The 22254-nt window shown below is 39.1% G+C and overlaps 1 protein-coding gene across 1 annotated transcript in view; it reads right to left on the reverse strand.

The window, feature by feature from the left end:
* Nucleotides 1–1414: 1414 nt before the first annotated feature.
* LOC127362610 (mitogen-activated protein kinase kinase kinase kinase 5) overlaps nucleotides 1415–22254 on the reverse strand; it is a 35855-nt gene continuing 15015 nt past the window's right edge. Inside the window, exons 2-32 of the mRNA XM_051398575.1 lie at nucleotides 20815–20872; nucleotides 19196–19286; nucleotides 19053–19117; nucleotides 16797–16852; nucleotides 16458–16505; nucleotides 15881–15923; nucleotides 15369–15441; nucleotides 14757–14888; nucleotides 13938–14000; nucleotides 13571–13652; nucleotides 12893–13009; nucleotides 12671–12752; nucleotides 12059–12111; nucleotides 10911–10957; nucleotides 10783–10827; nucleotides 10524–10544; nucleotides 10383–10431; nucleotides 9830–9980; nucleotides 9107–9207; nucleotides 8870–8911; nucleotides 7766–7844; nucleotides 7598–7674; nucleotides 7308–7368; nucleotides 6651–6753; nucleotides 6474–6532; nucleotides 6158–6261; nucleotides 4674–4851; nucleotides 4478–4546; nucleotides 3453–3545; nucleotides 3220–3346; nucleotides 1415–2102 (exon numbers count right to left, since the gene is read on the reverse strand). Coding sequence (XP_051254535.1) covers nucleotides 2006–2102; nucleotides 3220–3346; nucleotides 3453–3545; nucleotides 4478–4546; nucleotides 4674–4851; nucleotides 6158–6261; nucleotides 6474–6532; nucleotides 6651–6753; nucleotides 7308–7368; nucleotides 7598–7674; nucleotides 7766–7844; nucleotides 8870–8911; nucleotides 9107–9207; nucleotides 9830–9980; nucleotides 10383–10431; nucleotides 10524–10544; nucleotides 10783–10827; nucleotides 10911–10957; nucleotides 12059–12111; nucleotides 12671–12752; nucleotides 12893–13009; nucleotides 13571–13652; nucleotides 13938–14000; nucleotides 14757–14888; nucleotides 15369–15441; nucleotides 15881–15923; nucleotides 16458–16505; nucleotides 16797–16852; nucleotides 19053–19117; nucleotides 19196–19286; nucleotides 20815–20872 — 2466 coding nt within the window. The 3' untranslated portion in view covers nucleotides 1415–2005. The remainder of the gene's footprint in view (nucleotides 2103–3219; nucleotides 3347–3452; nucleotides 3546–4477; nucleotides 4547–4673; nucleotides 4852–6157; nucleotides 6262–6473; nucleotides 6533–6650; nucleotides 6754–7307; nucleotides 7369–7597; nucleotides 7675–7765; nucleotides 7845–8869; nucleotides 8912–9106; nucleotides 9208–9829; nucleotides 9981–10382; nucleotides 10432–10523; nucleotides 10545–10782; nucleotides 10828–10910; nucleotides 10958–12058; nucleotides 12112–12670; nucleotides 12753–12892; nucleotides 13010–13570; nucleotides 13653–13937; nucleotides 14001–14756; nucleotides 14889–15368; nucleotides 15442–15880; nucleotides 15924–16457; nucleotides 16506–16796; nucleotides 16853–19052; nucleotides 19118–19195; nucleotides 19287–20814; nucleotides 20873–22254) is intronic.

The following is a 22254-nucleotide window of genomic DNA, read 5'->3' on the forward strand; positions in this document are numbered from 1 at the left end:
GCTGAGCTCAGTCGTTGACTTTTTAGAGATACGTGGTTCTCTCAGGACAGCAATACATCATATGTTTGTATTATTGTGTAGATTAAACTACCCAACAAGTATATAAAGTAGTTAAATGAGTTCAACCTTAAACATCTGCAGCAGTAAAATGCAACATACTCATTAATGCAGCAGTAATATTAATCCAAAAATGTCCTGTATAAGAGTTAAACACCATTTTACTGCACAGTGTTTACTATACGTTCTTTACATTTAGCTGATAATACTTAATTTTACTTAAATGTAGTTTTTTTAGGACTTTTATTTGTAGTGGAGTATTTTCCGTTTGGTTTTTTTCCTCTGCTGCTTTTGGGACGTTAAGATTTGCTATGTACCTCTTTTAAATGCAACATAAAATAACTTTTTATTATGGGAAGAGATTATTAGTGCCACCAGAGATAGCTTCATTTGAATTGCAGAAACTTGACACTGTTACATATTAAAAAGAAAATAGCTTTTCCCAAATAAATGAATTCAAATGAAGGATTTACACAATCTGAATCAGAATGCAGAGGCTTGAAATTAGAGGCAGATATTATTGACTGTATGTTTCTCCAACACCTTCGTGCACCTTTATGTGTCTTCAGAAGGCTGAGATTCAGAAGTTGGATTCATTTGTAATCAAATGTTTTGTTTTACATTCAGCAGTTCAACATGAGATTGACAGATTTCTGCAGATCAAACACAATCTGTGGCGGCACTAATGTCCTTCTGTACTTTTTCATAAGGCAACGACAAACAAACTGAGAACAGTTCACTGCTGTAGAGCTGTGGGTAAATATTATACATCATCTTTTCATTACGGGGTGGTCACACACACACACACACACACACACACACACACACACAGGTAGCACAGTGACGTACTCACACCACTTTAACACACAAACAGGGATTACCTGCAGATCCATGTCACCCTGGACGCAACCTGTTCCAACTCCTCCCCTCTGGTAGGAGCTACAGAGCGCTGTACGCCAAAACAAAGAGACACAGGAACAGTTTCCATCCACAAACCATCACTCTGACTAACAGCCCTGTACAGTAACCCCCGACTCTTAATGAAACAGTTCATTTCTTATTCTCCATTGCTGAAAATGTAGTTTCTTTGTATACATAAAGATACGTGCACATAAAACATTTATTTCAGCATCCTTTGCACTACTGTCTACTGTCTACAGATGTTTGTTTATATATGTGTATAACTCTATATAACTGCACATATAAGTCTGTTTATTTATGCTGTTAATCTGTGTTTGTACATTGAGATCAAACGTAAAACCGGAATCAAATTCCTTATATGTGCCTGGCCACTAAAAGTGATTCTGATTCTAACTGATAACCCCTGTTTCCCCTCAGTCAGTACACACACCTCATGTTGTGGTAATTATCTTTATTACAGTGTAACGGCAGTAAGAAGTGTGTATCTTTGATCCAACACTGACATACAAACTCAGGTTTAAAAAAAAAAAACAACACACAGAATGAGCAACAGCAGTGCTCCAGTCCTTTTTTATGCTTGTATGTGGGATCTGAAGCCATATATTTCATTCCCTTCCACGCGGCTGCTGCTGCGATCGACAATACTGTGGCGGAAGGAAACAGATACTCCTCTTTAGTTGTCGGAGGAGGACCTTCCTTCACTATTCAGTTACGGTTTTCTCAGCTGTCTGGATTCTGGAGATTGTTCTGGATCTCACAAACCAAGTTGAAATTAGCATAAATAAGAGCAGACTCCTCAAGACTGAGGGACAAAGGCTACAACACAACGATCCTCTCAGGTCAGTATGAATTAGCAACATCCTTCCATCATTTCCTTCACGACATATCTACTCCCATTAGAAAATAAAATACTGTGGCAGTGACGCCTCCATGCCCGCCAATGTGGATGAAAGTCCCGGGCAGAAGCATTCATATGGAAGCAGAGTTGGGAGTTTCCCATGATGCCTTATGCCAGCAGACTGGAGATTCAGGGTAGGATGACGTAGTTCTCAGCGATTTCCAGGACGTAAAGGTTGGACAACCCCGACTGGTCCTCGGTCTGATGCGTCTCCAAGACAACCATCCTGCAGTGAGAAGGTCAGAGGATGTCAAACATGGATACGGTGGAGTTCAAACCGGCCTAAACTCATTGGGGGCGGGGTACATTTGTAGGGTATACCATAATGTTGGACACATTTTGCTTACATGTAGCTCGGAAACCAGATTACAACTGTTTATCACATCAGACAGTTCAATAAATCTTCAAATGCGACAAGTGTAATATTAGACACAACACTCAAATCAAAGCAGAGCAAAATTATTTAGGGATAGCAATATTGATCTGTTCTTTGGTCAGTCCGACGCAGCAACCTCTGTGGCTGCAACAAGCCAATGTGGAAGTAACAAAAACTGCAGTTCCTCAACCGTCCACTAGACGCTACAGAAGTGAGTCAATCTCTGAAGGCCCCTTATAAACAAAAACAACTTTACAGCAGAAATAAACATGTTTATAACCTGCTACAAAAAACTGTTTTGGTCTCTAGAGCTAAATTAACCATTTATGACAACTGTACAGGGGGTGACATTTTATATAACTCGTTTAAATAATATTAGGGCTTTAAGTTATGTATAATTAAGGGAATGCCCGCTTTGAGTGACAGATGGATGCCGTCACAAGGAGCTGTTTTCAGTGACCAGGCTTCACATGGCGTGCCTCAGCTCCACCCACGCTCCACATCTTTGCCCATTCTTGGATTAGCTGCGAGCCGGCGGAGTCAGGACTGCCAAGGTGGCAAAGGCCAGAGCAAACCAGCTTCACATTGGCTTTTTCAGAACCATCATTTTTAACTATACAGTCTTTAACATACGGTCGGTCCACCATTTTGGTCCAGACTGAAATATCTCAACAGCTATTTGATGAAATTTTGTACAAATATTCAGACTTTTCCTGTAGCACCACCATGTTTACTTTTTTGGCTTTTAGATAAATGTTCACTGGATGGCTCATGTTCCCCACAGGATCATTTGTAAAAGACTTTAAGCTCTTATTTTTCCCCTAGCAACATCAACAGGTTGTCCAGTTCTTTGGTTTACAATTCTGAGTTTAGCTTAAAGAGCGCCACCTGCAGGCACTTTTTTATCAACAGGAAACGTAGGCAACCAGACATTAAGACAGCAACAGTGAGTAAAAACATGCTGTACCTGTCTGACTGCACCAGTCTGTAGATCTTCTTGTGGTCGGTGATATTCTCCGCCCCCTCGTTTATACCTTGTCCTCTCCTCAGCCAACCGTGACGCCATACTACCAGCAGTGTGTCCTCAAAAGGCACTGGACAGACAGACAGACAGACAGACAGACAGACAGACAGGGTCAATGCTGAGCTCTAATCATCAACAATATTAACCGTCACTGGTTTGTCGCTGGATGTTCTCACCTATAGACTCAACATCATGAGAGAAGGTGGTCTCGAGTGGCAGAGGCCTGTTGCTCTTCAACTCCCCCTCCAGACCAACTATATGTACTGACCCTGCGGAGGAGAGAGGCTTCATGTTAGAATACCAACGGCTACATCAGTGTGGAAATAGAGGGACAAAACATAACGTAGAGTTTACACGCTATTGTAGATCCCGTCTGTCAGATCCTTCTCTTGTCTAACAAACAAACACTTGAACCTAATGACCTGAGAACATGTGAACATCATTTTTTAACCACACTGCTTCTTCCCGTAACTGTAGTGGGATCCATAACGGCACAGCCTTTATCTGATTCTTGTAGTGCTATCAGGGATATCCCTTTGAAGCCCCAGAGGGAAACAAAAGGCTAAAACCCTAGACAATGTCAGAAATAACCTCTTTGTCATGTTGCCATGCACATTGGTATTTTCCATTTTCAATATCCCATTAATTGTCTTGTAAAATTACAGTTTATTTGTGATTATTTGTACCTTTGTACAAGAAGCTGCTGCAAATATTTGAGTGTTATACTATGTAATAATATATATTATATATAATAATAAAAACAGGCAGGGTACTGTCTCCAATGTGATGGGAATAAACAAGCCCTATAAAACGTCACATGGCAAATTGGACCACACACATCGGAACACATTTTCCTGATGGATGGAAGCAAGAACAAAAGGGAGAGGATGTTCTTTTCTCATATTTTGTGTCTGGAACACATAATGTATTTATGTGCATCTTGCATAATACCTTTGACATGAATGCATGTATAATCTAATGCAACCCAACACATTATCTACGCAACAAAGGGTCTCTTTGTGAAGCTGATGCAGCTCAGTGGTATTTCTGAGACCACAGTTCCTAATGTTGTGGGTTTTGAATTAACAATAATGTACAGATATTTGTGTTGTTATGTCTCTCTCTTCTCTCTTTATAATGTCAGAAAAAGAATCTACTGTGAGTGCTTTAATATTAAAGGCAAGATGTTAGAGTTACTTACTTTCTACGAGGACGAGCAACGAGTGACTGTCCAACTGGTGTACTTGAACTACATTTGGGCAAGGTTTCTCTGTAAGAACACACACAACCACAGACACCACAACACCACCATCAGCAACAAAAACAACAGCGTTTGTTTGCTAGGTATTCAGATCATGGTGTTGTGTTTGCAGCTCTTTGCTTTGGTATCAACCTACCCAGGCCGGAGTTGGTGAACCAGGATGTGTTGGAGTTGAGGTTGATGTATTCGATAACGACTGGCTGGTTGGGGTTGGATCCCCGAGAAACCCCGATACACACCAGTGGGTACTCTTGCTGGGGCACCACGATCATCTCAAACACCCGTACAGGGTTGGGTAGGGGGAAGTCAAAATGCTGCAAGCATGAAAGAGGTAAGGTGTAAGTCAAGAGTTTAATTTCCTTTTAAATGTCTTTGGGTATTTAGCTGTGGGTTTTCATCTCTCGCAGGGCAGAAAACAAAGCAGGCAGGTTAAGTGTTTTGTTCAAGGACACTTAAACCTGCAACCTTTCAGCCACAGTATTGTGTGTAACTGAGGGCACCAATAAGTCTATTCTCAAAACCACAGCGATTTTATGGTTTAAAGCTATCTCATAAATTTAATAGTGGCCATAAAATGCTTTATTTCCCTGCCAGTAGTCATTTTATCAGCTGCTGTCAGTGTTAACAGTCCAATAAAAATGGTAAAAAATGGGAGTAACAAAGATCATTCTATACATCATCTCAAATTGCACATGTTTCTGTTTCTGTATTTTCATAATGAATCTCCTATTTAGCATTCATGGGTTTCCCTTCACCACAGCATGTAATACTGATCCTTTTTGCTCACGTACAACCTTCGGTGCAGCACTTGTGAACCGCAACAGCTGAGAAAAGGCTGCAGTTGTGCACATTTTTGAAACATTGTGATGGAAAAAAGAAGTCTAATGCTGTGTTGTGCCTCATTGACATGAATGTAAAATAGGGTTGAAAAATTCTGTGCTAGATGTTATGTTGCATTTGTCTTTATAGGAAATTTCAGTTTCCAACTTCTGACTTCTCTGGAACCGAAAATTATACTTAATTTAACTTAGCTGTTAATAAGCCAGTTGCAAATCTTAATGGTTGGACCTGTTTGATCCTCTGATGTAGAAACTCGCCATGGAAGTGAAAAATATCCTGCTTAAAATGCAATTAAAGGTCCTGTGTGTAACATTCAGGAGGATCTATAAACATAAATGGAATATAATATTCATAGGTATGTTTTCATTAGTGTATAATCACCTGAATATAAGAATAGTTGTGTTTTCGTTACCTTAGACTGAGACATTTCTATCTACAGAGGGAGCAGGTCTTCTTCCACACAGTCCACCATGTTCAAACCAAACACTGCCTCTAGACAGGGCCTTTGGCATTTTTCTTACATGCTTGGAAGGAAAGTGGTATTCAGTTGGTTGCAACTTCATCTCTAGATGCCAAATCGTAAACACGACTAGAGACTACAACTTTAAAGTAAACTGTACTTTTGGACTCGAGAGAAGCAGCTCTGGTAGCCACATTTCCTTACTAACACGTCTATCTATGTCACTGATCAACCTGAAGGTTCACTATTGACCCCCTGAGGACTGCAACAGGACAGAGAAAGTACAGACTACTTTTTAATAACAGGTTTTACACACATACCTTAATGAGCATGAACTTGTGCATGGGCTCGTACCACTGCAGCAGCACTACACTGGACTCTAGACCACAGCACAGGAATACACAGCCTCGCTTCAAGCTACCTGCTACAGGGGACAAGACAGAAAACAAGTTTTAGTTGCTTATCTCTCTGAACAACAACAACACTGTCAAACTGTCTGCTGTACAGGAATCTGCCTCCTAGTTTTCCAGATGTAGTTTAAATTGTAAAACTAGCATGCAGCTAATTTGTGAAGCTATTAGGTCCTCCTGTATTAAGATCGAACAGGATTTATTGATTTCTTGCATTTTGTCTCACCAACTGAGCAGGTCTTGCAGCCTTTGGTATCGGGTATTTTACACGTCACTGCAAACTTCCTGAAGACAAAGTAGATAATATCGTTTCTAATTGGCATGAGCAGATGTGGATTTCTGAGACAAACCAAACAAGAGTAAGAGTGACAGAAAATTGAACACACAGAGAGTCCAGTGTTACCTTGGTAACAGTCTGTGAGTCGGCAAGGCAACCATCCTCTGGTCTTTCCGAGCCTGTTCATACAACTCCTTCAGTGAATGGGAGTGAAGCTGTGATGATTTGCCTGTAAACACAGAATCAGATGCTGTTTGAAAGTTGATTTTATTTAGCTGATTCATCCTGCTAAGAGACTCAGAGGGCTGCAGCCATCACACAGACCAACACAACACTCACAGTCATAACTACGGCCAGTTTAGAGACTTCAAACCACCATTAAAATCCATGTAAATGTGCAGAAAACACGAGAAACATGCTAAACACTGAATCACCCATTTGGTGATAGAATATGAAAGAATAAAAGCCTTACAGCCAACACACTTAGGTAAAAAGAGAGATAGATAAAATATTTATTAAAGTTTCTTTTTTTGCAAGTTACAGTAGCTGCTATCAGTTAGCAAATGCATTAAGAGTTACAGCAGAAAGAGAATCAGAAATCATTTTAGCTGTTAATTAAAATATGTCCTCTTCTTTGTTAGCAGCTCTTCAATGTTTAAACTAAAGATTCCAGTGAGACTTTTTTGTGCTTTATCTTTTTTTCAGGAAGCTCGTCAGGAATGTAGACACTCGCTCGGCTAAACAAGGAGCCAATTCTTCTTATTTAATAGTCTTTTAATTTACCTGATACAGACATGAGGACGTTATTAATGGTGTAGACCCAGGTACACTTCCCGGGATACAACTGAAAGAGAAAGAGAAGACATGCATTCATTCACTGCTTCCTTACAGCTCCGGTGTCTCTTTCTATAGCACTTTAATTGCTGTTCAACCTTTTTGTTGCGACAGTGATCTTTAAGGGCCTCTGATCAAGTGTGGCTTACTAAAATATCGTATACCATAGGAACAAACTGTTGTTTTCCACCCAAAGTTAGTAAAAATGTGGCTCTGTATTGATCAGATAAAGGTCCTACCAGCTCCATTGTCGCCTCCGAGCCGTTGAGGTTCAAGGTATAGATTCCTTCCTCTGCCCCCAGGATCAGATGCTGGTCTGAAGAAGAGAGAGCACACACAGGCTGGTCAGACAGACGTTTGATAAGATGAGCGAGTGAAGTAATGTGTGCTTTATTCAATGATACAACCTCTGGTAGCTGGGTTTTCCCAGGTCGTGGACCAGTTTATTTTAAGAGGGCAGCCATGGAAGATCTTTTTAAAGTAGACCTGGAGAGAGAAGGGAAGGTATTAAATCATTTGTCCCCTCTACAGTAGTTTATATGTGATAATACTTAGAATTCAATAGACTATCTAAAGGTGGCATTAGAAATCAATAAATTGTTATATTTTCAAATATAGAAAAAGACGAATCAACATTATTTGTGATTTACAATCATACACAACGTATAGTGAAACTATTTCTCTGCATTCAACCCATCCTAAGTATGAGGAGCAGTGGGCAGCCACTGTACAGTGCCTGGGGACCAACTCCAGACCTGAGCCACTGCCTTACGTCATGGGCACTGACTGGAGAATGAACCTAACACACACATACATGTTTTCATGGTGTGGGAAACCGGTGCACCCGGAGAAAAACTATTATATATATATATAGATAGATATTTTTCCTTATCTGAGCATGGAGGGCAGAGTGACAATCACACAGGAAGTCAGTCAATTAAGGAAACTTTTTGCTATTACCATTTTTCATCTTAACAGAACAATACAATACAATAGGGGTTTGCTTTTGGCCCGTTGCTCATTAAGTTTAAGTTATGAACCTAAAAGGGAAAAAGCTTTTGACACCCCTGATCTAAAATGTAGCCATAACAGATCAATAAATTAATTTCCATCAATCTAAATTAATGTGTTAAATCTGACAGCATTTTACACCAAACAAATGCCACTCCTCTATATCTGCTCCTACATAGAGCACTCTACTGTTTTAATGATAAAGTTAGATGAGGTGATATAACTGTGGTTATCAAAAGACCACAGGTTTACAAAGAACTGACATTTAGAGGAGGAAATTATGTAATGTTTGCAAAACGCGCAGATACTGAAAACTCTGATTTTCAAAGCTGTTGATCTCAGAAATACAAGATCCAACCTCACAATCCTCACAATTAAATATGGAGCCTGCTGAATTTAAATTGTTGACAGTTGCCCTTTGGTAACACTGCACACACAAGAGAAACATCAAACACCACATCTCAGACACAAGAACTTCTGGCAAAGCAACAGAAACTCACAGGAGGCTTCTTCGTGACGGAGCTGACACACTCAGCAGGGTCCTGAGAACAAAAAGGAAAACCTCATGAACGGTGTGTCATCACAACTTTAAGATGAAACGGAAAGACATTGTCTACATCTAAATATTAGTAACCATTAACTGAACATTTCATTCCTGTTACAGCTGCACTTCTTCTGGTGATACTTCTTTAACATGGCACTTGGTAGGTTGCAAACTCTCTTAAATGTGATCCTACCTTTGTTGGGGGTTGCCGTCTGCGTATGCCTTTAGGGGGGAGCTCAGGAGGGAGGAGGTCTTGCGGGATGTCATTCAAATGGGAAGAGAAGGATGAAGGGTCTGTTCACACACACACACATAAACCAACACACAACAGGAAACTGTGTGAGTACATTTGCACTGCGTTCATATACAAAAGGCACACGTATTTTCTGTTGTTCTGTTTCTGGACGGATTATTAGTCCTTTTTTGTGTGTGGGTGACGGCTGAGGATGAAACTGGACAAACTAACTCTTAAAATATTTCCCCTTAAAAAAAACACCAACACATTCTTGAATACTGATTTAAATACACAAACATGTTCAATCCTAATTGCCTTTGGCACATCGCTTCAAACCATGATTTAAATATTATTTAGGGATGCAGATATATATTGGTACCAATAAATTATTGGTCATTAATGGGAAATGTATATTGTGTATTATTCTGATAACTAAATTAATATAAATTATAATAATAATATATTATCAATATCAGCTGAAAACAATCCATATCACACATCCTTAGCATTATTACATCACCAGCAAACATAAAACAGAAATTCTCATACTCAGTGCTGGTGGAGGATTAAACTTATAAATATTATAAATAATATTATGCTATTCTTTAATGTTTGCTATTATTTGGAGAATGTCTATGCTATATTGTCTCCTCAGTACAATGTAAAAGTGAGGCAGCTCACCTGAGTGTCGTGATCGGGGTTGGGGCGTAGGTCGGACGTGGGTCCCACTGGAGGTCCTCATGAGAGGGGAGGGGGCGTAGAGTGAGCAGGGTTTCCTCGTCCGGTCGTCGTCCCCTGCCATGCTCTCCTCTGAGCTGGTCCGCGCTTTGGGCTGCACACACACAGAAAACATGTTGAGTGTCTTCTGCATTTACATTTTTAATAGTACAAACAGCCTAATGCTCTTATCCAAAACTACACTGACAGACCAGGAGGAGGGTTTGATCCTCTGTGGATGTACGAGTGCATGAGCTCTTCTATCCTGATCTGTATCCTGATCTTGGACATAATCAAACATTGGTATAATAAATTATCAAGTAATGCTTTCCAGTTAACACAATAAACTACTGATTAATAGTAAAATAACACAGATAATAACTAATATTTAATACTAAAACTGTATAGGTGCAGATATTCTAAACAGTTTCTGCTGTGGCTTCAAACACAAAGTCCTGTCACTGTAACAAACACACATATAAAACCATATTTCATGTATGGATTAAGATATTATCACCTTTGGAGGAAGTGGAGGTGGGATTTCATCAGCTGGCATTGTGAGATTGCTGGCAGAGAGAAAGAGTTTGAGTTCAGTCTGGTGTGTTAATGATGCAAACACACATGAATACAGATGTGAGTTTGTGTTTATTCAGCTCACCTGGTGGACTGTATCGTAGGGCTGAGGTGGACAAAAGGCAGAGAGAGAGGAATCTATTCAAATTACTGCATATGACTGTATATAAATAAAGAAAGGACTGCTCAAACACTATGTTAATTATTTCTGAGGTGGCTTGTATCCTGAGCTTTAACAAATTACAAAATAAGAGCTTTTTTTTTTTTTTTTTTACGGGATCAAAGTATTCTCTGAGCAGTTTAAATATAGGCTGGGATCAATCATTCATGTAACGTTTCCTTACATATCCACATCATCATAGTCATCATCTGAGTCTGTGTCCGGATCCCTGAGAGAGAAAGAGAAAAGAGAGGTTAGTTATTTGAATCAGATACAGATATGTTTAATGAGACTGAATGAGGATCCAGTTACCTCATCGGACTCTTGCTACTGCCAGTTGATCCCACTGAAGGCCTTAACTGTAAAAACACATAAAATGACTAATAAATGTAAAAGAGGTTACAGGGAACTAAAAGATGTATGAAAAGAGGTACGAGGGAGAATACACTCCTCAATTTGTTGTGTTTTCCTGATAAATATAGACTTTTTGCTCAAAGGGATGCCAGGAAAGATAACAACTGCCACCTCTGATGAGTCCTGTAGTTCTTGTGAACTTTTACAGGATATAACACACTCTGTTTATTATTGTGTGTCTGTCCCAAACTCAGATATGTTGACTTTGTACAGATTGTGATGGGATATGAAGATAAAAAATATATTTACTTTGCAATATTAACAGAGATAAAGACAGGCTGTGTCCCATAAGTACCTTGTGTACAGTGTAGTGTGCATACTGTACTATGTGTTTGTGTTTATGTTATGTATGTGTATACAATATGCACAGGGTTGGTTAATAACTGAGTATACGTAATCAGATTACATATTCAGCAACAAAAACAGTTTCTTTTAACGGTACTTTAATTTGAGCAACTGTAAATACTGAATATACAAAATGTTTTGAGATGGTTAAAGAGAAAAAAAATAATATTTGTGGGATTTTTGTGGCTCCTTTTTTTTTAGTACAAGGTGAAATATTTTAAATGTTTGATTAAGTAATCCAAAAATATTCAGTAATCTGACCCAACCCTGTATATGTATGCACTATATAAATGTTTGCATTCATAAATACATAATAATAAATATACAGTACATCAGTTTTTATCTATGTATGTTTGTACAATTTGTATGTATGCATGTTCTCTATGTATGTAATATATGCATGGGAGTATGTATAGTATATATATCATATTGAACATACAGTAGAAATATATACATGTACTGTGTGTTTCTATCTATGTATGTAGTAAAGATATATTTTCTGTGCTTTGTATGCATAGATACGTGTATATATGTAGTAAACTGTCAGTATTTTAAGTATATATGATGTGTACTGTATGTATATTAATTTATACACATACTGTATAAATACAGTACAAATAGATGCAGTTCATATTTGTATGTATTGTATTGTATGCATGTATGCTGTCCTACTACCAACATTAAATGTGTCATAAGCTCACCGTTGTGTTTGGTGACTGTTTCTTCACAGGCCTGCGGGTGTAGATCTGTTCCACTGAGCAACCACAAGTACAAAGATTTAACACAATGACACACATTAACATTTCAGTCTTACCCACTAAAACTCCAACAGGAGCACTGGCAGACTACATTTGTATTCTTTCACCAACATTATTATCAGCTGGTAAATACAGAGCAGCAGGGATGAAACAAATGTGCCAAGACAGCAGGATGAGTGAAATGATGCAATCAGTGAATTATTCAAACATCTTCAGTAATACTGACAGCAGAGAATATCATCCTCTCTCTGTAAATGGATATAAATGCAAACACTTTAAGAAAGAGGAGTTTGAGTTGCTATAAACAGACTGATTCTTTAGCACATAAGGAGTCTTCAATCATGAATCACTGAATTGTTGCAAGCAGGGAATGTTAAAAGAAGGAAAGAAGTTGATAAAAACATGAAATAATTAATAGTAATGACTTCTGATGATGTAGTGTAACCACAGATGTATTTAAGCAGATGTTTTGAAACTCACAATATTGCCAAAAAACTGAGGTATTCAACTGATTAAGGTTCATAATAGTGTGAGTGTAATAGTGTGTTTTCTTACAGCTTATGTCAGAGTTTGTCCTCTCTGCCTGGTTGTGTTTGTTGATAGACTGGATCCTCTTTAAAGATCCAGGCACGACAACCTTAAACCAACAAGAAAACATATTATATATTATCTGTCTGTCTAGGTGGAAGCGAGAGGAGATAGAGATGTAACAGATGTAATGGATTTAAAGGTATATTAATAATATAAAGTTTAGGTTCAGGTTGAATCAAGACTGACCTCCATCTCGTCGTCCTCCGTCACCAGGCAGGTCTTCAGTTTCTCAGGGTTTCGATACTTCTCCAGCAGGTCAAGGGTCAGCTCCTGGTTCAGGCACTGCTGGGTCAAAAACATGTGCTGCAGAGAGGGAATGAGAAGGAGAGGAGACACCGGGAACAAAGGAACAGACAATCAGTACAGCTCAGTCCAAACAAAGACAGAAAGCTTACAGGAGGCAGAGACTGAGAGGATGAGAGTCAGTCGGTAGTCGTTTTAAACCTGCAGTAACTGTTAGCTCTGTGTTTGGGACTCTACCAACCCCTAAAGGAAATAACTGGCTCTTTAGCTGCTAAATGCTCCATTATGTTCACCAGCTTTGTCTGTTTGGTGCTGAGCAGGTAGTGAACAGCAGGTTTTTAGAGCCAAAACAGTATAGTTGTAGGAAACTCGCTATAAAGCTCAGGAGAGCTGAGGGGAGCTGCTCACTACGAGTGACTCCTTTAACATTATCACTTGCATTGTTGCATTGTTATTATAAAAGCAGCAATTATATGAACTTAAAGTTTAGCACTGCTCATTCAAACTGTTCCTCATGTACACAAATCAGTGTTGCTACGTTCTCTTATACATTCACAATCCAACAGTCTCTCTACACTCAATACATAAACCTGAACAGGAGCATATGTGAGCAGTACTGACTGAAAGCATCTTGGCGGCGCTCGGTCTCTTCTTTGGGTTCCTCACCAGCATGGCCTTTACAAAGTTATAAAACATGGAGGACCTGCAGACAGGAGATATGTTGGTAGCATTATGACATGGAAAAATTGTATTTAGATCCTATCTATTTGCTTATAGTAAAACACCAGTAGGAATATAAGGTTCAGATATTCTTGTACACAGGTTTTCTTCACTCTTAAATATTTCAAAAATACACAAAGGAAACATCTGTTCAAGGCTGGAAATATAAATGCAAGCTCAGAAAGTTTAATTTGATCATGACAGCATGACGAATATTGTCTGGATGATTAAATATAATGAATTAATAATGCTGTAGGTTTTTATTTACCATTTAGACTTGTCCTTCAGTTTAGGAGGCTGGTAGCCGCTCTTGGACATGAGAAACAGGACTCTACAGGAAAAAATACAGTCAGTGAGAATCTGTGTGTGCATGAATGTCACATACTTATGCACAGGCCTGGTCTGTCGGATAACAGATTCAGTTTATAGGTTGAACCATAACCGCAGTTCGTTCTGTGTTTCCTTCAGCAAAGTCAGGAGGGTGTGTGTGTGTGTATGTGTGCGTGTGTGTGTGTGTGTGTGCGTGTGTGTGTGTGTGTGTGCGTGCGTGGGAAACTGGTGATTACATGCATGAACATAGACAGTTCGCCGGACGCGTGGGTGGTGGAAATGTTTTCCATTGAATATAACAAGACGCATCAGTGAAGATGGGTGGGAGTGTGTGTGTACACACAGTATGTTTGTGTCTTGACCTTAAAATCCGAGTCGAGTCAGAAATCTGATGAGTTCACATTTTATTTGACCAAAAAGGCACTGGGTATGCTTGATTCAGAGAGTCAGATGCTGCACAGTAGTTAACATTAACGGTATGTAGCAGTGTCATCAATGATCTGAATGACCACAGTGGGAAATCTTCTCCTTTAAGTTGTTATTAGGCTCCAAATATGAATACACAAAACTAATGTTGTGCAGATGGTCATGGATCAATCAGCTGATAAACCTTATGTGGTTCAATAGGAGGCTGGTAGAAGATAGTTACTTTTGATTACTCAGCTCATTGTAGATGAACCTTTACTCATATTTGTGTCTGTGCAGAAATGTCCACGTGCGCAGGAGTGTGAGGTTGTGTCTCTCAGTGTGTATTTACCGCAGCGGGTGGACATCGAACATTGGTGGCTGTAGCTCTGCCAGTTCTATGGCTGTGATTCCCACAGACCAGACGTCACAAAGTTCATTGTATCCACCTTTAATCTCCACTGCTGCCACCTCTGGTGCCATCCTGAGGACAGTAGGGGAAACGCAGCAAATGAATTTAACATCACAGATAATACAGTCTGAATGAATGTCAGAGCGGCCCTTAAGAGGAATAATCTCAGTGGTTGAGGTGAAACAGTCACATCAGATTATAGCCTGGTGAAAACAGAGGTGAAAGAAGAGGGATTTTATTATAAAGTGAAGCAGTTTAGTGTGGGTTAGTTTCAGCAGTAAAACTAAATACCTCTTAAGTGTTGCTCATATGTCATCTATTTCATTTTTTTCCCTTTGAAATAGATGACATATGTGGAATATCATTGCAAAAAATGCACTAGACAGATTTCTGCTTGACAAGTCATGTCATCATTTATTAAACAATGTTGTATCCTATATTAGTTTGTGCCTAGAAATGTCAGTTGCAGTTATTTTGTCCCTAAATATTGAGATTCAGATGCTTCCAGGACATTCAAGGCTGCAGAGATTGATCCCCGGGGTGAGATCTTACCAATATGGCGTCCCAATGAAGGACATCCGCCGGGCCAGAGTGGCTGTGATTTGAGCTGAGATCCCAAAATCAGCTACACAACAGAGGAAAAAAACATAAATAATAACCACAATAAACAATTACTTTTCTTGAGCTGCAGATATTTGTGTGCAAATTAACAAGACTGTGAGTCTTAACTTTGTAATAGAAATAACATTTGTATCCAATTTCTTTGAAAAAAGTTATTAATTTTTTTCCAATTTTGAACTAGTTGTATTGGCACAATATCCAAATATACAGTATAATGATATAAATTGAGTATTCTTCCGGGTAAATGGTCTCATGAGAAACTCCTATCAAGTGGAAAATGACTTCCCTTATCCGAACCATGCTTTGCAGAGGCCTATTCGGTTCTTAAATATCGTACAAACGAGGCAGCAGAGATGTGTTAATTGAGCTGTAACTCTTGCAGCGGGTGACTCATCTAACCACACCGGTGCAGAGCAGAGCAGACAGTGCAAACATCCACCTACCTAGCTTGACCTCGCCCTGATCGTTGAGAAGGATGTTGGCACCCTGGAGGCAAAAGAGGACGAGACAAACATCAATACAGACACAACCACATAAACATCATTATAATGCAAAGACTCTGCTTTACCCACTCAGTGATCTTTGACTTAACCCACACAGGATGGAAATCTAAACTGAACATCTGTCTAAAAGTCTTGAAAGTTCATGATGAGCTTTATTTAAATAATTTATTCATGTAGGGCACTTATCTTCTCTTAATTATCTGCTCTTTTTTTTTTACAGATTTACTGTCCATCATAAAGTTATAGTTAAGGTAGAGTTAAAGTCTGAGAGCTTGGAAAGACACTGGATAACAGAACTAAATATTGTCAATCAGCAGATTAAATGACAAACATACAGAATATTTTTGTTTGCTTCATTCTTGTTTACATCTTATTCTGCTGCTGCAGTGATCCAGTTTTCCAACAGCAATCTAAAAGTTTAATCTACTGCAGTGTAATGTGCTCTGCCACAAATAAATGCAACGAGTCAACGAACAATGTAGAATAACAGTCCCACATCATTGCCAGACATGTTCACCTTGATGTCTCTGTGGATTTTCTTCTGTGCATGCAGATAGTCCAGACCCTGGTCACACACACACACACACACACACACACACACACACACACACACACACACACACACACACACACAGAAATATCAGAAATCTGAGAGCTGAGTTTGTCAACAAAATAAAAGTTTTTACTTTCACCTACTGAACCCACTTTAGCCATGAAGAGAAAAAAGAGAATACAGGAAACAAAAACAGATGATAGAAATGGGTTTTTGTGCCTTGAATATTATTGTAGGTTTTTTTTAGATTATTAACAGATCAAACCATCGTTAACTATTAATGAGTAATCAGTGAGACTTTACCTGTAGCATCTCCCTGCAGATGTAGGCGATCTGTGGCTCAGACAGAGGACCAGTCACTGTGGAACACAATTAATTGCCTACATTAACATTAATATTAACATTAACAGCCTACACAGCACACTTTATGACTGGGAAAAGGCAAATTAAGTGATCAAGGTTCATTACAACAACAACAACATGTGTATTGGTTGTTTTATAGGATGCTTTGAATATTGTGTAGCAGATCAGTACTGAGGAACATTTTAAAACTGGTGTTGGTGTTGCAGCCTTGCTTGCAAGTCTGGAGTGATTATAGGAGGATTATAGGAAAATAACTTTTATAAATTTGGATATGAAAACATTTTACTGACCAGCTTTACTGGAGAGACAAAGAGAAACAACTTCTGAATCCACATTGAATAGTGACCTGAGGTCCACTTTAACCAAATGGTCTGAACCACAACCTGGATTTGAAAACAAACTGCACTGCCTGTTATCCAGAAAATGTTAGACCCCTCATATAACTGTATGTTCCAGTATCACAGTGTCCCTCTACAGTGACAGTTATAAGTTAGAAATGTTATCTCACATTTAGGATTTGTAGTCGGTTGTTTACAACAACATTGACTGATTTCCTGTCTCTGCAAGAAGCAGCAAGAGAGGAGGAAGAACCCAAAATACTGTTACTTACATTAATACCATTTAGACTTGTTGCTTATAGGTTTAGAATGAGGCTTTGTGGTCTCTCCTGATCCATCCATCCAATATTCACAGGCTCATTGGTTTGATCAACAAAGCTAACACCCAGTAGATATATTATGGTCAATTTTAGGGGCTCCGTCGGGTCGTAAAGATCATGTTTAATGCCCCCCGTTAATTCTTTATCGAGTGCTAGTTAGATGCAAACTGAACCTTTTAAAATGTTTGTGATATATATTTTATGTCTTCTCATTTAGATGTCGTTGTGTAATTCTTCTACATAAGCTTTATTTACCCTGCATAACTGCCTAGCTGCAGTTAAGGATTTTATTCAGCTTCTTGCCTAATGTCTTATTTTGGCTCTCAGCTCTCTTATGGCCATGTTCTGCCTGATCTAGCTCAGCTTGTTGAACCTCACTTTTGAGTCCAGTCTTAAAAGATGAGTTCAGTCATGCTTTTTCCAACCGAGAAATGTCTCTCAAATTAGAGCTTTCATTACTTTTAATAACCTTCCAAGAGTTATTATGCTTTTCTCACTTCCCGTCTGGATTGAAATACCGCGTTTACACGTCTTAGCCAAAAACTGAGCACAGAGTGAGTTCAGACAGGTTCACTGATCTGATCGCAGCTGATTATAAACAATCCACATCGACTGATAGCACAGCTGATTCCCTTCAGGCTTTTTCCCCATGCTGCAGCCTGCCTACCCTTGCACTTCCTCTGTAAGCTGCTCTGCAACCTGCCTCCACACCAGCTCATCCTTATACTCTAAATCTGATTCAATCAATGTCATTTCTGTTGTCACTGAAGCCTGCACTGTTCTATACCCTGAGGGGGGCTTTTCTGCTGCTCTCCTTGTTTTAAGCTTAAGTATGCACATGTGGGGAGGGCAGGGAGGTCCCTGAACAGAGACATACTACCAAATATAACATACTGCATTTGGAAATGAAGTGCTCCTGGCTGAACTTGATTACACAGCTTCACGGTGTCCAAAACACAGCCGCCAGACATTTAACCAAATCACAAAAGCATTATCACATCTCCCCTATTTTAGCTTCTCTCCACTGGCTGCCTGTCTGTTTTAGAATTCATTTAAAACATTTTGTTGTTGACTTTTAAGGCTCTGGCTGCCCGGTATGGCACTGAGCTACCTGGCAGAACTTATAAATCATTATTATGAGCTGGAGATCCTCTGGTAAGGTCCTGTTAGCTATTCTCTGGTCAAGACTGAAGACCAAGAGCGAAAAAGCCATTGCTCTCAGGGCTCGATTAGAAATACCCAAGGACCTGGAATTTATTTATTAATTTGCACCATCCCTTCTATAAATAAACTATACAAAATGTAAATTATTTTCCCTCTTAGAAATTACCTCTCAGGACTCACTTCTTCGGTTTGGGCTCTTTAAAATGTATCTGTTATTTATTTTATCTGTTCTTTCATCCATTATTCTATCATCACTTGTAGCTGTTTTACATGTAAATTTATTTTTGTTCACTGCAATTTTGTTTGTTTTTTTAATTTTGTAATTTATGAACTATAATAAAAAACTATAAACCCATAAAGACAAACAGACTCACCATGGTAGACATCCTGGAGGGAGCCTCCTCCACAGAACTCCATACAGATCCACAGTTTATTAGCTCTGCAGACAAAAATCTCTAAGTTAATGACTTTATCTAAGATAAATAAAAGAGAAGAAACACAGAAACAGACAGCTCACCGTATGTAGCTGCCATAATATGCCACTATGTTGGGGTGTTTGCAGCTCTTTACTATGACGATTTCCTGCTGGATGATCGAAAAATCATCCTCTGTGGAACCAGACAGAGAGAGAGATGATTCATATCATCATTACATATGAACACAGGTGGGTAAACACACTACATGCTTGCTGTTTATCTGGAGGGTTGCACCACCAATTCTTGATCACACCTAGTTTTACTCCTTTTGAGAGTGAATGCACTTGTTGTGAGTCAGTTTGGACAAAAGTATCTGCCAAATGAATGTAACATAATGTGCACAGGTGGAGCACCAGCTGCTTTCTGCTTTCAATTTACGATGAAACACTGTTGAGGACACAGTTAGGAGCTAATTTCAGCAGAGCTCTAGCTTCCCTTTTGTTGAAAGCTGTCAGAGTTTCCACCACTTAAAGCTGAGAAACTTTCCAATTGCCTCCCAAGGTAAAATAAATTCAGATTGAGATGTTATTGCTTTTAAAGTTTAAATTGGTTAAACTCTAAAAGCTGCACCAGGCATCTTTGGACCGTTGATAAAACATCATCCAAGTCCATCATCAAACCGATCCCTTCCTTCTCACTGTGGGATCGCCATATTAAGGGGAAGTGTATAAATAAACAGATGAACATCAGTCACCATAAACACTGACAGATCCAGTTCTCTCTAAGCTGTTATATTATCTGCTGCATCGTAAATGCATATAAAAGTGAAAAAGAGAAACCCTCCATGAATGCATCCAAACGAAGGTGTATAGTATAAGAACAGAGTGGCAGCCACCTTTTATCTCCCCTTAAGTAACTTTGAGTTATTATCCAAAAAGTCATCCTGCAATCTTTGAGATTTCAACTAGAATTTGAAATAAAGTTTGTTTGCACTGAGAGGTCGACAGGCAGGTCACTTGGGGTTAAAAGGTTAAACTAAAGTGTTGAGTGAAATTTCCATTTGTTGCATGACCATGTCTGACACCAGAGTTTAAAATAGATTAACAGAATGAATCTGAATAAGGAGCTGAATGAGGCAATGCGGTCTCTTTATTTTCACAGTTCAGACTAATTACAGTGCTCGGGCCACAGAAACAATGATCAGTATAATCAAACTGTTGGCGTTATAATTTCATGTAGTTGCAGCCTGTTTTCTTGGGTTATTGGTGGAGTTTAATGGTTTATAGCTTTGATTGGTGTATGATTTATGCTGTTGTGCCACTGTGGGAAAGTAATGATTCTCTCTTTAGCTAGCTCTACCTTTTAGCATTTACTGCAGTGTAATGTTTGGTTAAAAGCTCCCATAATGGAATCATAATTGGTATGGGAGCTAGTAATTGTGTTAAAATAAGTTTAGGGACTTTCACCAGATGAAGCTGGGACCTCACAGGCTGGAAACATGCCTATTCACTTTGTCCAGGGAAATAGGTGGAAAATCTACATATAGTAGGCTTCTAACCACAGGCCAAACAAGTAGTAGCACATTTTAGTATCTAACATTGTAGACATGTAGTACACAGACATAGTTTCAATGCTAAAACATGTGACTGTGAATGAAAACATTAAGACGAGTTCCTGATAAAATCAAATGAAAGAATAAATATTCAGATAAAATCCTCACCTGGTTCCATCTTGATGACCTTGATGGCTGCCAGCTCTCCATTCTGCTTGTTACGTGCCTGCACACACAACACATACAGGTTATTATTTTTACACAGTAGCTCTTTGTGCTTTGTGTGTTTGAGTTGTGTTTTCTTGTGTGCCAGCAGGGCTTCATTTGCATGTTTTCTGGTCAGACCAGTGGAGTGGAACAGCCCACCGCACCACTCTGTGGCATTAAAGACACACAAATACATGTCAGGGAGGTCCCGCTAACACACACACACACACACACACACACACACACACACACACACACACACACACACACACACACACACACACACACACACACGGTGACCTTTAAAAGTGTGATAACAGAGAGTATTCTCACTTCTCTTTGCTTATTCACACTTGCATATTTGTAAACAGAAACCAAAACTTCCTTTAGACATAATTTCTAAAAGTCGATTTCCTTTGCAGCAAGTTGATTTTAGCTGACCAGAAGTGGGCAGAAAACAGGCCTGCACCCAAACTGTCTGTTTAAAAAGAAATAAAACAATCCCACTCATACAAAGTTGCTCCAACCTTTGGGGCCACACTGAAGTAATGTTACTCTACTCCTTTATCCTGATGTTGTGATAAAAAGTCTCTTTTACAAGGAAGCTGAGAGAAAGACACTTAATGTCAAACATAAAAGCTACAGACAAACAACAACAATATATACAGTATATATAAATTATTATGTCAAGGACCAGTGTGTAGGATTTGGTGGCATCTAGTTGTGTAAATGCAGATTGCAACTCCCTCCTCTTTACCCTCCACTTCCAATTGCAAAGAGGAAACTACAGAGGCCCTGTCTAGAGCCGGTGTTTGTACATTAAGAGCCTTCGATGGGCTGCTGATGTGTTCTGACTCTAATCTGTTGTGGTCTGGGCTGACTAACGTGCTGTTTTAGGACAACACAGTGTTTTTGGGTGGTCTGTGTGTTAAGTTTGCCTTTGCCCACCCTGGTCTGGTCCACGCCTGCTGTATCTAAGGGCTTACACTTGCATATTGCGTATGCTTCAGCCTACTGTCTGCTAGATACTTGTCGTGGTGGTGGAAAAAGCTATAATTATTTTCATTTTCAACTCGCTGTGAATTATGTGTTGGTAAAATATAATTATGGGGCTGAGATCTTCTGTCTACCTCTGCCACAGCTTATAGATACACACAAACACCTTTTTCATTCATATGAGATGTATGACTGGGATCATCGTAGCAGGTTAATTCTATGGTAACAAAAACGTTACAATTCTTATTATATACTAATTAAAATATATCTGTGGATATTATATTCCATTTCTGCCAATAGACCCTCCTACATGTTACACACTGGACCTTTAAAAGACCATGTCCTGGTAGTAGTTCAGCTCTCAGGCTGAGATCCACTGTACTAGATCAACCTGTGCCCAACACT

This window comes from Dicentrarchus labrax, unplaced genomic scaffold (genome assembly GCF_905237075.1).
Source record: "Dicentrarchus labrax unplaced genomic scaffold, dlabrax2021, whole genome shotgun sequence".
NCBI classification, from domain to species: domain Eukaryota; kingdom Metazoa; phylum Chordata; class Actinopteri; family Moronidae; genus Dicentrarchus; species Dicentrarchus labrax.